This window comes from Cygnus olor, chromosome 3 (genome assembly GCF_009769625.2).
Source record: "Cygnus olor isolate bCygOlo1 chromosome 3, bCygOlo1.pri.v2, whole genome shotgun sequence".
Taxonomy (NCBI): domain Eukaryota; kingdom Metazoa; phylum Chordata; class Aves; order Anseriformes; family Anatidae; genus Cygnus; species Cygnus olor.
The window spans coordinates 95,623,365-95,638,243 of record NC_049171.1 but is presented as its reverse complement, the minus strand read 5'-3'; the positions used below and the strand labels follow the sequence as shown (position 1 = coordinate 95,638,243).

General features: G+C 42.6%; 1 protein-coding gene across 4 annotated transcripts in view; it reads left to right on the top strand.

Moving 5' to 3' along the window:
- The first annotated feature begins 12,996 nt into the window (after positions 1 to 12,996).
- MTA3 (metastasis associated 1 family member 3) overlaps positions 12,997 to 14,879 on the top strand; it is a 139,719-nt gene continuing 137,836 nt past the window's right edge. Inside the window, exon 1 of one of the 4 annotated variants that reach the window (XM_040551300.1) lies at positions 12,997 to 13,388. In XM_040551300.1, coding sequence (XP_040407234.1) covers positions 13,361 to 13,388 — 28 coding nt within the window. In that variant the 5' untranslated portion in view covers positions 12,997 to 13,360. The remainder of the gene's footprint in view (positions 13,389 to 14,879) is intronic. The other 3 variants (XM_040551301.1, XM_040551302.1, XM_040551303.1) reach the window with 3 other exon arrangements.

Here is a 14,879-nt window from a genome sequence, read left to right as displayed (position 1 = left end):
AAATAAAGTTTAAAAGGGTGCTTCTGAAAAATGTCACTTGCTTCTTGAAAAACAGGAGAAATACTACCTCCTGAAATACTGCTCTCCACAAATACTGAGTGACTGCTCAATTGTACTAAACTACAGTAAATGATGCAAAAATCAAGTCTTATGTAACACTTGGGGATACAAAATTTAATTGTTTGGATCCCTTACATTCAGATTTTTATCTGTAAAAAGAATTATTCATCTCTTTGTCTAGCCCTACATGTTCTTCTAGAAGTCCCAGGAAGTCTTTCTGTTGACTACACTGGTTTATAAAAAAGATCAAGCTTGCTTGCGTAGATAAATGTTTGTGTAACTATTTAAAACTTAAAGATGATGCTTAGGTTACTAAAATACTAAAACTGAAGTCAAATACCTATCCAGTTAAAGTTAATAAAGCAGTAATGTCTATGTTCTGTTCAAACAAATCCTCTGCTTCTCAGTGAAAACAAGATCCGACCTCTTTGTAAAATTTCTCTTTTCCCAAGCCTGTCGCAGCAGCGCTGGAGAACTTGGTGTGTTCATATCCCTCCTCGGGACGTTGGCAGCCCTGATTCTGCAGTGCAACGAGGTGTTAAAACCTTTGCATTATAAGGGCTTAAGGAACAACTGGAGCGTAGCTTCATTACGGTTACAGGGAAGCTAATAAAGCCGCTCCAGCCCGAGTTTACCCCGTAGGATGTTAAATGGAAGTTTGCCTCTTGTTGCTGTGCAGATATAAGCTAAAGATCCCTCGGTTGCTTTCTGTAACTTATCTGACTTACCTGCAATATATTGGAGAGTACTCTTGCTTCTGGCAAAGAGGTTGTATTATCCTAAGCTGCATGTTTCCTAGTATCCTAGTTTCCATGTTTCCAAGTATCCTAGGCGCCTACATGAGCACTCCCAACATCTAAGCAAGTTACATCGATGTTCCCCAAGTTCACTGCTGCACCGCTGGTGGGAGTTGGCATCCGCCTCCAGGAGCGGTAACTTCTCACCCCATAGATCAAGTGACTCCTTCCTAAATCACACAAGAGACTAGATTACACCCTGGAATGGGAAATGAAAGTGATGGTACCGTTATCTCCATTGCACAGCCAGAAATGTTGCTTGTAGCCAGAAAGAGCTGCAGTCTCATTTGATGAACGTAGGATGTTCCTCGTGATGCTATGTTCATGTATGACTTCCAGATGTAACAGCTGATGTTTGGGATCAGGTATGGATGCTTGCAGCAGAGCCCACCAGAACTATACAGTAGATTGCTAACTCTCTCATGTCTAAAAGGTGATCAAAACATCTGAGGAGTTCATGAAATTAAACCAACGACACAAGAAAATATTTTTTCTTTTTGCACTGTAGAGATACTCATTTCTCTATGGTTATTATGCAATATTTTCCTCTGATATAAGCTACCATAGCTGCATTTTGTGCAATTACTGATTTTAGGCGTTGTTTTTTTTAAACACATTTTTGCCTATTTCATCATTTCTCTGCTAGCAACTGCGTGCTGACCTGTCTCCTAATTTTAAACCAAGTCACACTTCCCAATTCCCTTCTTGGGAAGCTGCAACATATTTGTTAATTTCTCTTTCCCCACTAATACAGAAGGGGAAGGTGGACTCCCTGTGCTCCCCTTGGGGAGGGAGGAGTGGGATTCAGAGGAAAGGTTCACCAGCATTATTCCTCTATAACTCGGGCCAAACCCCTAATGAAATTGCAGCTGGATGAGATGTGTTCCTTCACCACCGCGGGGTGTGTTAGTGCTGCTCATGGACTTTTTGGAGCTCGGTAGTGGCTGTGTCACGCTGAAACGCAAACTGCAGGTGGGCCACCCCTGCTGCTGTAATGGTCAATACCTCTCCGACTCGCCTACCAATATACCTGCAGCATGGAAAGCTGATCAACCAGCATTAGCAATTTACACATCCTCTAATTTCTTGGCTTCCTGCTGGGATAAACCGTGGAGCCTAGCGGCTGAGGCTGCAGTGACTTGGCTGCAACTTTGCCGTCAGCTTAGGACTGACTCCAGCCTGGATGCAGCAGATAAACAAAATTTCACAGTCTTGATAACAAAACAAATCTTGCCTGGCTAAGAAATAATGGCTAAGAAGCAAATTATTACTGTAGTCTGTGGAGCTATGCAAATTTACTCTGATAAAGATCTTTGGTAAATTTTCAGTACGACTGAAACGTTAGTTTCGAGGTAGGTTTATAGATGTGCCTTTCAATTGCAAGAGCTGGAATAAAACAGAGCACTCATTTCAGATTCTAAACCATGTCTTCCATGGCAGTGTGTGCTTTGTGTGATTTTTTTTTTTTTTTTTCTTTTTCGGGGGGTGTGGGGTGGTGTGGGATAGGGATGAGTGTGTTAATGATTGCAAAAACAAGGCAGAAGACATCAATAATCTTGAAACTAGTAAGAAGAAAATTGTACATGTCTTTTTAGAAAAGCTCAACAGCATTTAATGAGGCATACTGTGGTGTTGTTGCTCTTCAACAAGTACGATATTGCCCTGGTTCTAAAAGGTGGGGAACTGCAGGAACAGCCACGGAATCTCCTACCCTTAGCAGAACCTCTGCCCAGACACTGCAGCGTTCTTCTGGTCTGTCACAGAAACCGGAGAAGCTTCTTTCTTTCTGTTTGGGGATTTGGGACTTAAAAAATTACTATTTTCTGTTGTGGTATCATGCTTATTAAAACCACAATGCATAAGAACATATTGCTTCCTTAATTTTCTGAAAAGTATTGTTATCAGATGATCAATAAATTTTTTTTTCTCCAGCAGGTTTAAATGTGACTCTTCTTTCTTCTTCTTTCTTTTTTAGAAATTTCATCTGTTTAAACATTTGTGCTGCCAAACAGGCTTCAAACTGGGAACACACATCTCACGTTTGCAGTGCCTTGTTTGTTTGATTTCTTTCCTGCTATAGTTACATCTTTAATTCTGAGATCTGTCTTTAATTCACTAATTTACATTGCCAGTTTTCTGTCTTCTACCTAACTTTTTTTTTTAAACTTATCTATTAAAACGTATTTCTTATTCAAAAGAGAATAAGAATGGGGAAGGAAAAGGTTTTTTTCTTTTTTTTTTCTTTTTCCCTCCCTTTTCAAGTAAGAAGTACCAATTAAAACATAGGATTGGAGTCCTGTGCTGCTGTTTTCCAGGAGCCCAGGACTGTGAGGATTTCCCTGCTCAGCCCGCAGAGTGCTCTGAGATGTGGCACCTTCACCAGCTGTCCCTAGGGAGAGCTCTCTCTGTCCAAAGCCACGTACAGTTGCTATGGCTGGGTACCCGCAGGAACTAGGGATCTGCCACAGCCTGGTGCTCTTTCTTATTATTTCCACGGATTAGCTGGAGAATATCCCTTACAATCTTCTTGTCTTGTAAGTTCACCATTTCAGTGACTTAACATAATGTGAAAAATACTCAGCACTGCCAAACATGTAATCAGATTGTCTACTTATGCTGTTGATTTTTAATTGTTATTTACGGTCTCTTGCACTTTGTTCCCAAAGGAGCAGTCCTTAAAGTCAACGAGGAAGATAAGCTTGTGGAGCTGCGATTCCTAACGCCGAGCTTCGTGGCAGTTTTGTGGGAGGTGGTCCAGCGTCCCCCTTCCTGAGCACTGGGGAGATCTGGCAGTCCTGCTGCCTGCTCCGCACCTGGTAGGGGACAGGGCAGTAGACATGGCTTTCCCTCCATGCAGTTGTGCTCTAAAGGTTCAGCCCAACACAGGATGTTGTAATCACATATCCATGTTCCTGTGCCTTTCCCAAGACTGGGATTCACGTGGATTAACTCAATAGCATCAGTAGAGTTATTCTGAATTTACAGTGGTATGACTGAGGGCTAATTATAGCCCAGTATTTGTGAGTCTCTGAAGACAAATAAAATAATACATTTTCATCACTAATAATGATGGCCTGTCTAATACTCCAATATTCAATGATTCAATGTATTTAAGTAATTTTTTAGCATGCGGTAACAAATTCCATTGAAAGGAATGTGCATTGTGAAAAATGTGACCATTTAGGTCAACTGGCTCAAGATACTGCTATTTTGAGTAACAGAACAATTAGTTCTCATAGACAAGTTGCTTGGTACAGTTGTTTGCAGGCATTTGATTCTTTGTGTATTTTTTTAAGATAAAAGCAATCCTGTCTGTTTCCTACAACCAGAGAAATAATTCTGTAGCAAAAAAGAAAATAGCTCTTGGGTTCCTTAAACTTTGCAAGACAAACTTTCGCTGCCAAGTTATAAACCTTGGAATAGAGGCTGGTAATGGAAATAGCGATGGAGAAAATCTTAGAGTTATGAATGGTGACATGATGGGTTCTCTGTGCCCAGAAGTCTTGCACTGAGAGGGGATTGCAAGACTGATGTGCCTGAAATAGCAACACTACCCTTCGCTGTTCAGAACACCAGACTTCAACAGAAAGTGAATACTTCGATTTAATTCTAAATTCCAGGAAGATCATGAAAAAGTCTAGTTACTTCTGTCCTCTTTGGTAGGAAAATAATTTTTACAGTGTGATGAGGTTTCCCAGTATTTTTAGGAAACAGCTCGAAGCTGAACAATGAAGTTCTTGAACTGTGCACTACCTTCGGAAATGTATCTGAATTTGTTAAGAATTGATAGAGCAGGAAATATTGCTTTCATTCCTTGTGATACTTCACTATAGAAATCTGTAGGTGAATAAGGACGCTGCTCAGCAGCACAGTTTGTTCCATTAAAAACAAGTCTTAAACTGTAAGTTGATACTTTTTTCTTTTTGCATTTGGGTGTATGAGGAAAATTGCAGATATAAAGTCTTTTAAAAATGACTGGTCACCTTTAAATCACAATTGCTATTGAGCAGAGCTCCTCTTAAAGTTTCAAGGGTAGAAATGACATAAACTTAACTTATTCTATGCCTTATAGATTTTATTAAGCTTGCTGAAGAGTTATGGTGAAATCTCATATTTAGTAGTGTAAACTCTGTGGCATCCGGATGCCATCCTATAGGAGGCAACACTACACCCCTGCACAAACGCCTTCTCCTGCTTCCCTCATCATAACAGATCACGATGCTATATTCAGTCATTTGTTATTTTCTTTTCTAAACAGAAAAGGCTGATAGCCAAACACACGACTTGTGTTCAGCATAAAATATTCATCAAACAATCATAAATAACCTTCCTCATCATAAAATGTAGTGAAATTACCAAAAAAGAACTCAATCAAAACATGCGATCTTCTTAAAATATTCATTAGAAATGTCATATTCTGAAAGGCTTGACAGGTACTATGGCTAGGATATTTTTATTGCAATTTCCCCCTCCCTGTTGTGGTACAGTATTTTGAACTATTTTCATGGAGAACACCGTGGGGAACTGCTGTTATGAATAATTATTACAAGAAAACCTCTACAGTACTCTCCAGCCCTGCAAAGTTGGAGGGCCTTCTACCTGTATTTCTTATTATGCATCTTCAATGGACATTCATGAAAGCAGATGGTGTTCAGCACCTGTTAGAACTGAGACCTACTGGGATGGTTTTGGGTGCTGACCACGGCTTATTCACAGACCCAGCCAGTCCTCAAAGGGATGTAAGTCTTCATTTGGGAAGACGACCAGAACTTCTGGAAGCAGATCTGAGCAATGTGCATGAGCAGGCCTCTTCTGTCTCAGACTATACACGATTTAGCAGCACGAGCTATGTTTGTCTTCTCTCTGATGTCTTCTGGGCATTTTGTGTACACAGATGTTTGTACTTTGACCTCGCTGCTAAGCTGGTACTCAGATGAAATTCAGGAACTGGCTTCAGTTAAAATAGTCCCCAAAAACTTATTGCTTTGGTGCTTTTGGTTTTGCTTTTTTTTTTAATTTTTATTTTTTATTTTGTGTGTGTGTGTGTATGTGTTTGGTTGTTTTACTTCTCTCCTTCGGTGTTAATATGCATTAGTTTAAAAACTTTTACAGATTCCTCAATGGAATATAGCTGTGTCAGTATAAAAGGGGGTTATTCCAGTGTAGCTTATTCTTGTATTTACAAGCATGAGAAAACCAACACACCATAATGCATGCAAGCTAAAAGATCCTTCCTTCTTTCTACTGTTTGTTGGTTTGTTTGTTTGTTTGTTTGTTTTTTGCTTGTTTTTAAGAACTTCTGAGTTCTGTCCCAAAGCGGCTCTTGCAGCATGGAGTGTTTTCAGAGCTCCATTGCAGAGCCACTGGATCAAGGAATCTAGGTTATTTCAAAGAGCATTATGCAAAAGATATTTCTTTGGTCATTTTCTTCCAGATGAGCAAGAATTTGTGATTTCCCCTAGCAATTCTCTTCATTGCCAATTCCCTGTTCGAGAGTAGTTGGCTGGATAGCTTTGAGGAAGACAGAGGAATGGAAACATTCAGTTTTGGCTGTTTGTCTGTTAGTCTCAGCTATATGCTGTACTTTGTGTCCCAGTGGAGCTTTGTAAGGAGAAAAAGACTTATGTATGTACCTTACTTTTTTCTTTTTCCTTTTTTTTTTTTTTTTAGTTTATATTGAAATATAAATGATAAGAGCAACTTGTTTGTAAGCACATAAAACATTCCTTGCTATTCTAGACAATATTGTAGAATATTCAAACTCAGCAATTTGCAGGCTGTTAATTTTGGGTATCTGGATTTTATGGATTTCCATTCCTAGCAGTAACTGGGACCCAAGCTGTGGAGCTTGAAGAGCAGTTAGAAGCTCATCTGATAAATGAACCTGAAGATTAGAGAGCTGAAAATCTTCAGTTTGCCAGGGAGAAGAGTAAAGCTTGACGTACTGAGCATGGACACCATAGACCTATCAGATAGTAGTATTGGCATCTGTCTTCCATACAGAGAAAAGAGACTTAACTGCAGTAGTTGGGGGGATTTTTACTGGATGTGGATGCTTCACAGAGGGAGAACGCTTGTTCAGTTATTCTGTTTGTGCCTGTTTGGCACAAATCTGACTCTTCTTGTGCCTGCTTGGTGTAAGCAGGGAACCATTACTGCAGAACTTGCAGGATGTGTGAGTTGGTATCACATCCAAATTACACTCCTCATTATACTCCCGTTTATGAAATATGTAAGATCTCCTGGAACAGGGTTTTCAGACTGTTTGTTTCTTCTTGCCAGGCGTAACACATAGCTTATTTAAAACAAATAAACAGAAAAAGCCTGCCAGCTTTGCATCTAGGGAGCCTCTCGTACGCAACCCTTCCGCAATATTTCATGTCATCACCTTATGCCTGGTGTGGCGACCTGAGCCATCTGCAGCTATCTGGCTACTTAAGGGGGCATTACGTGGTCTCTCCTCTGGTCCTGAGAGAATGAATGCTGCATGTTTCACTGACTTCAGCCAGGTATGTGATTGTCTCCGGATGAAAAACCCAGCTTCTCCTAAAAGCGACCACTGATGCTTTCCAAAATAACGGTATTGCTGCAGTGCTCGGGAGTGCTGCTCTTCTCCTTGTTGGAGTGCGCATTGATTGCAGAAGCAAGTCAGGGAGTCAGCAGCCTGCTAATCAGGCAGGCAAACTGACCTCCTCTGTGGCACTGCCTATTTTTAGAAATAAAGGTCACTTGAAAACAAAGTGAAATTTGCTGGGTGTAAGCAGGCACGATTCCACTGATTGAGGAGGAAAAGGTGTGTGTGTATTGCACCAGTGATAAATGTGTCCCTGAAATCCACCCAACCAATTCAGAATTGATGTCTCTTATACCAGCAGAGTAGTGAGCAATTGTCAGGTCACTATGCTGACCTGCACGAAGAAATTATTCTGATTTTTCAAAGCTAAAAATAAAAGCAGTACTGAGAATTTTAGGTTAAACCCTTCCATAATGGAAACGCAAGGCAGTGTTAGAGGCATGGTAAGGCACTAAGACACCTTCTGTACCCTTAATCAATAAGTTGCACTTGGGTGTTACTTGCCTGTAATCATTTGATCCCCAGAAAAACTGAGCTGAACAGATGCTGAGGCCTTGACTTAAATTAATTCTGCTCAGATGAATGTACTGTACTCTACTTAAATCTGTGTCATTAAGCACCTTTGACAGCTTTTTAGCAGGTGTTTAGCACAAAAAATAGATCAATTGAGGGAAGGGGAGAGAGAAAGAGTAAATCCAGTGTGGTGTGTTTAATCTCTATCTGGTATAATTATGTTTAAGGCCAAAATGGTTTAATTTAGGAGTGCTGCAGATTAATGCATCCAATGTGCTTCCAGCTGCTCTGATTCTCAGCTTCTTTTACGTCAAAAATAAGGTACACATTAGTCTCATCTTAGTCCTAATGAAGTCAACCACAAAACTCACATTGAATTTACGAGGGGCAAGATGTGAACCTATGTATTCTAGCAAACAAAATGAGTTACAAGACTGAATCCTAGAGCTCTAGGCTTTTTCTCCATTAGGATGTGAACTGCAAAATACATTGGCAGGTGAAATAAAAGCTCTGGGTGAACATATATATATATATTTTTTTTTTCTCTCATTACTAAATACGATCTTTACTCTGTTACTAGTTAATTAGCAAAACTGTGAGACTTATGCTTCTGGAGTGAAAGAAGTGCATTTCTTCAACATGTACTCTTTAATAGTAGTTTCTTATAGATTAATAATAAAGCCTACTTTACAATCCTTCCCTCAAAATGGTAGCAATATTTCCTTTTGTGATAGAATGGTTTTCGTTAAAGCAAATGCAGTCAGAACAAGAAGACAGATACATACCAGTCCAGGTCTGATTTATTTTGCAGAAAATGTCCTTAATTCAATTATATGATTTATGGGAAATAAAATTATATATCGGTTCAAAAACAGTGCCATACGGTAGGCTATAGCATCTATCCACATAATTGTATGATACTTATTGGAAAAACATTACCAAATATCTCTTTTTCAATAGCCACTCAAAAAATATCTTGTTGCCAACATAAGCACTGCTTTTATTCACACATTGATTTAGTGGCATTCTTACAACTTTAAGATTTGAATTGAACATCTAAATCTTCAGTCTACTGATAATTCAGCAATTAACTTTAAGCTATTGTTTAAATCATATTTAATGAAAATAGTGACATTGTATTTAGCTAACAGTCTCTTGAGAGATCTGATTCACAGAGTCGATAAAAAACATTATTTCTGATGCCAAGAGAAGATGATTTTCTTTTGTGAGAGGGTGGACTTTTTTTTTTTTTTTTTGCTGATTTATAAAGAGGCTGAAGCATCCATTACAGATTGCACCTAGTTAATTCTTCAGTAGAGGCAGCTAAAATTTTCTGTTGCTTATGATAATAAACAGTGAATTTTATGTTCCAGTAAATTAAATTAAAAAATCTTACACAATGCCTTTTATACAATGGATGTTATCTAAGGCTTTTATAAACATAATCACGAGTATCAAAATGGAAAAATGTATTTCTCTGGTGACTAAATAAGTGATAGCAATAAGAATTCTGTTTCTGCTAGAAATTCATTAATGAGCTTTTGCAATGAGTCTTTGCATTAGTGGAAAAAAAAAAGTGAATGTACTTAAGCCTGTCTGATGGATGTACAGCCGTGCTAACTGGCATGTTCGTTCATACTAAGTGACTTTGTATATTCTACATATTATTTTTGATTCAAATATGACAAGTCTGTGAACTACCTAAGTCCTCTGTGGCAGTGAGTTACTCTCAGTATAAGTAGGAGTTTAGGCTGATAAGAAATCTTGTAAAGTTCTTCATATTTTTTAACTCTTTGCATAGGTTTCAAGCATACAGTCTGCTTACCCATTGTAGCAAAGTCTTACTAACAAGGCAGCCACATTCCCTTAGCATGAACTCATAAACCCTCTGCTTAGTGTTTCCTCTGTTGTCAGATCACTCATGTCAAAAAGAAACACTCAGCTGAGGCACTTTGAGTTAGGCCACGTAAGGATGGCCCAAGGATGGGAAACCTTAAATTTCATTTCCTTTCTGTTGCATCAGCATGAGGATGTGTCTCCATGAAAGGTCTACAGGGAGCTGAGCACCTTTTATTAAGGTACAAGCAACCCTTCAACATTTTTGTTGATTTCAGTATGGTGCTTCTACCTTTGAGAGCCAAAAACAGTCCAGTCTTAAACACGCTCCTATCAACATATTTTACTTTAGACATCTGAACTGTCAGTTTTATTTAGTAGGAAGATTTATCTTCAGCACTGGTGTCTTCTGCAAGCAAGTTTTGTGTGTGTTTGTGTTGTTCTTCTGTTTTGGCTTTTTCTTTTTTTTTCTGTTTTTTAGATTTGTAGAGAAGGTACTGGACAGGAACCTTCAAAATTAAATTCTCGGGACCCAAAACAGGATACAAGGACAGCACGACAGCTGTAAGGAGAGCTTCCCTGTGCTGTCACTTTCTGAAATGATAAGGTTGTCAGAACCTTTTGAAAATCTAGTCTTGGCGCTGCAATAGTGAGAAGAGAACGTTGGAGTGAGGAGTTTTTGTGTCTGATGGAACAACCCTTGAGAATTTGTCCTGAAACCTCTGAACTTGTGTGAGCAGCCAGAGTTCTGCCAGTGGCTGAAAACAGCTTTTGGTTTCTGAAAAGCTACAGGGAGATGAAATGAAAACTCGTGAATAAAATTCTCTGATAGTACATTACCATTCCCTTTATCCATTCAACTCCAGGTGTGAGAAAGAAGCCTTAAATTGCATGAGAAGAGAAAGTGATTTTGTGTGTGCTATCTCTAATGAAACAAAGAAACAAAAACCAACCTATCTAATCATTACATTTTTAAAATACAGCAAGAAAACCGTATAGCTCCAGTCAGCTTACCAGGTATTTAACATATATGATTTAGATCCACCTGCTGCAGCTAAAGGAAAAAAGCCAACACAGAGTGCGTGGCCTGGACAAGGCAAGGGACACTGTCCTGGTAAGGGGACAGAACAGAGTTCCTGCTCTGTGTTTAAAAATGGTCCCTTACACCCTGCTCTGGTTTTCTTGGTTAATTTTTTTTTTTTTAAACTCTGATCACTTCCTTTGAACATCTTTGCTTTTCTGGCCCCGTAAACTGGATGAAAAGGACTTCCTCAGCTGAAGGGCAGCAAAGGTGTGGGGTGGGATGATGGGCTCCACAGGATGGCATGACCAAAAAAAGTCATCAAATGAGGTTCTTGGGTAAACTGTGTCTCTAATAGGAATAATCTAGTCTGTAACATTGACTGCAGTTACCACAGAACTGTGGTTTCTTTTGAACAACACAAATAATTCCATAGTTCGTAGCAGAGTGCAGTTTACTTACCAGGTTATGACAAAGCTCTTTTGTGATTTTTTTTCCTCAGCAATGTTGTGGTTGAAACGAGGGCATTTAAATTTTCCATCATATTTAATTTAGAAAAATGAAGATGTTTACAGAGTTTTATTTTTTCCCATTCCATGCACTGAGATAGCACAGAAAATAAACTGTATGCAAGTGTTTGTATACATTGCACCAAAGTAAAATACACTGAGTCCTGCAGCCCAGTACCCAGGCACAGCTAGATGTGTCTCCACCCTCCTCAGCTTGCAGCAGTGACTTTGAACTACTCAAAGACAGCAGCAGAACACCAGGTTTGTGCAGTCTGACTGTACGAGCTGCATTAGTGTGAATAATCAGGCCCAGGGACCGAGTACTAAGGTATATAAATGACATTCTTCATTTATCTCGGCTGTTATGCATGCCTTAGCCAGGCAACTGTAAATAAGGTTTTATCTTGCTGTTTTCAGGACATCAACCTGGAGGAGCAGCTTGGGACTCCTGGGCTGTTTTCTCATGGGTTTTGAAAGGCAAATTCTGTATCTTCAGGAGTTGTCTTCCTTATTTATAAGCTGTGCCTTTGGATCGTGGAAGGGAGAGTCTGTTTCTATTGAAATGCACTCCATGCTGGAGGAGGGCACATTGTAAGCTTCAAAGTGTGGGAAATTCCTCTAGTGTCACAGTGCAGGCTTGAGCTGAGGGAAAGTGCTCAGAGACATTTTGTTTAATAGATAATGACTGGGACAAGCCAGTTATTTGAATTAACCGTTCTCTCGCCTTCAAAGTCTAACCTCTGTTTCATTAACGAAGCAGTAAACCACAAGAGTAAAAATAACATACCATTTAACTCCTAGCTATTTTTATTTAGGTCCCCAGTAAGGTGGTGTTATTGTGCCTGGAAATAACCAGCTGGATAGAGCTGCTGCTTTCCAAGGAGTTTCTGCGGGCATTTTTTCAGCTCCCACAGAAGTACTTTTTGGGAGACAATTTCAGCTCCCACAGATGTTTACATCAGGAGACAAAATAAAGGGAGATTTCAGATTTTTCCTTCCAAGGCATGAATGTGTGGCTGTTTACTAAAGAAGATGAACTCACTGGGAGTTTTGTTTGCTAGTTCCCTGTCTTTCAGGGATTCGGTACTGGGTTGTGTTGTTCAGTACATATCAGGGATTTCAGTACTGGGTTGCCTGTTTGACACGAAGCAGTGACTTAGGAAGTTACAAGTGCACTGAAAGTGGAAGAAACCTTACTCTGCCAGTCACTTGCAGGGGGAAATGGAGGGGAGGATGTGATCATTTGAAACATCGGGAAAACTTACTCGCTGTCGAGCGAACACCTTTTCTGATAGCTCTGGGTGCAGTGAAATGTTAGCTTGGCTCAAGATTCATGCACAGAACAGGTAATAAATCACCACCATCCATAGAAAAATGGCAAAAAGCCTTTCCCCTCGAAGGACGCATGCCAGAGCAGCATCAAGTTGTTGGTAAATAATATGGATTGCACTCGATGGTGCAGGCTGCACACAAACAGAGAGAATCGGCTTGGCCTGGCACCGATATCGCTGCTTTTTGAGGCATCCCCGCAACCGGACGATTTGCGAGCGATCTCCCCGGGGATGCTCCCTGCTGCCTGCCGCGTGTGGGGAGGCACCCAACAAAGCGGCCAACAGGTGCTGCGCGCTCACACGTGCGGGGCGAGGAGCTTCCAACTTTCCCCGCACCGCGGCAGCCAGCTCCCGGGGTGGGGGGACGCGGGGGCACCTCAGGGCTGCGAGGGACACAAAGAGCCGGCCGGGGAAGGCGGGCGGAGGCCGCAGTGTCGCGGGGACAAAGCGAGGCCGCCCCACCTGCGGCCGGGCCTGAGTGGGGACCCAAGGGAAGGGAAGGGAAGGGAAAGGAAGGGGGGCGTTCATTAACCCCCTCCCCACCGGGCGGCTCCGGAAGCGGCCGCCCCGACCCTGCGCTGCCTCCTGTGCCCGGGCGGGGAAGGGGTGGCGCCGGGTGGGGGCGACGCGGGGCGGGGGGGCCGCGGGAGCCGCTCCCTCCTCGCCCAGCCCGGCCCGGCGGCGGCGGCAGGAGGAGGAGGAGGGCGCAGAGCGCAGACATGGCGGCCAACATGTACCGAGTGGGAGGTAGGTGGGGAACGGGCAGCGCCCGCACGGCGCCGGGGGTTGCTCGGAGCGGCCACCATCTTGTACCCCCCCCTTCCCCCGAGCCTCGGCCCCCAGCGGGGCGCCCAGGCCCGGGCAGGGGGAGGCGGCTGGGGCCGGCGGCGAGGGAAGGAGGGAGGCAGCGAGGGGGCCGGGCAGCGCCGCCCTCCGCAGGGACGCCGCCACTTTCCTGCCCCCCACCCGCAGCCCCGGGCCCGGCGGCTCCCCGCCCGGCCAGCGGCAGCCCCGGGACCCCCGGGAGAGGGGGGCGGGACCCCCGGCCCCGCCGCTGCGGCCTGGCCGGGCCCGTCCGGCCGCGCTTCCCCGCGGGGAGCGCCTCGGCGCCGCCTGGTGCGCGCACAGCCCGGCCGGGCCTCCCCGGGGCCGAATAAAGCCGCCCGGGCAGCCACAGGGGGGCTGTCAGCTCGCCGGCCTGCCCCGCTGGTGGATGGCTGCCGGGCACACGGCGGGAGCCGCTTGTGGGTGTGAAATAAAAGCATTCAGTTTCCAGCCCTTCAACCTGCTGAAACCGACCCGGGTAACTTTCCCCAGGCTCTGGTTGGAGTGGACGTGGCTCTCCGCCGGGTGCTGGGGTTCAGGTGCACCGCTCGAGTTGTCTCCTACTGCTCTCCTGGGCGTTGGGATGGAGGACGCAGCCCAGCAGGGGATGGTGGCTGTTAGCTTGAGTCGCTTTCTGCATCTGCTCCCAGGCATGCTGGTGTATACGCATCGCCCATCTGCATACCCTGTCATTAGGGCGCTTAGGTTGTAATCCCATCAGCCTTTACTCATCAAAGTAATCCTTATCGGAGTGGTGCTGTTGAAATCTTGGTAGGGTTTGCTTCTTAAGTCATCAAGTCCCAATTTTTTCATTTAATCTTAATAAGCAGTTACGAACGATATCCAGAGATCTTACTCTTCCTTTGGTGCTAACTGAGCTACCTGAGGCTCCGTTTCACTGTAATGTAGCGTCAAAGCATAGCATCTTATACCTTCTTATGGTCCCCTGCCATTTTTTTTTAAATAAAATTTGCAAGACGCATGGTACAAAAGTCAAGTATTGAGCGGAGAGGAGTATGGTTGGCATTTAATGGTTACTTTTTCATTTGACAAAAACAAGTTTTGAGGAAAACTATTGAAGGAAATGTGTTGCGTGTCAATTTTTTGTTTGAATGTTAAATGGCGGTAGCTTTCAGGATGTGAGCGAATTTCCATAAAGTCTATGAAAATATTTCTATTCTAATGATCCTGTAAGAGATCTTGGCACAGAAGAACCCTACTACCCTCATGACTTGAGGATCTGTTACTGCTTAATATAGTTTGCGTGTTACTGAGCAGAGACGGCAACAAAGCAAGTATCACAAAATGTACATTACTTATTTGGACAACTGTACTACCACAGCACGTAATAATAAAGGTGTGATAGCGTATGTCACATAAGTATTATTTCCATAATCTAGAAACTCACCAAAG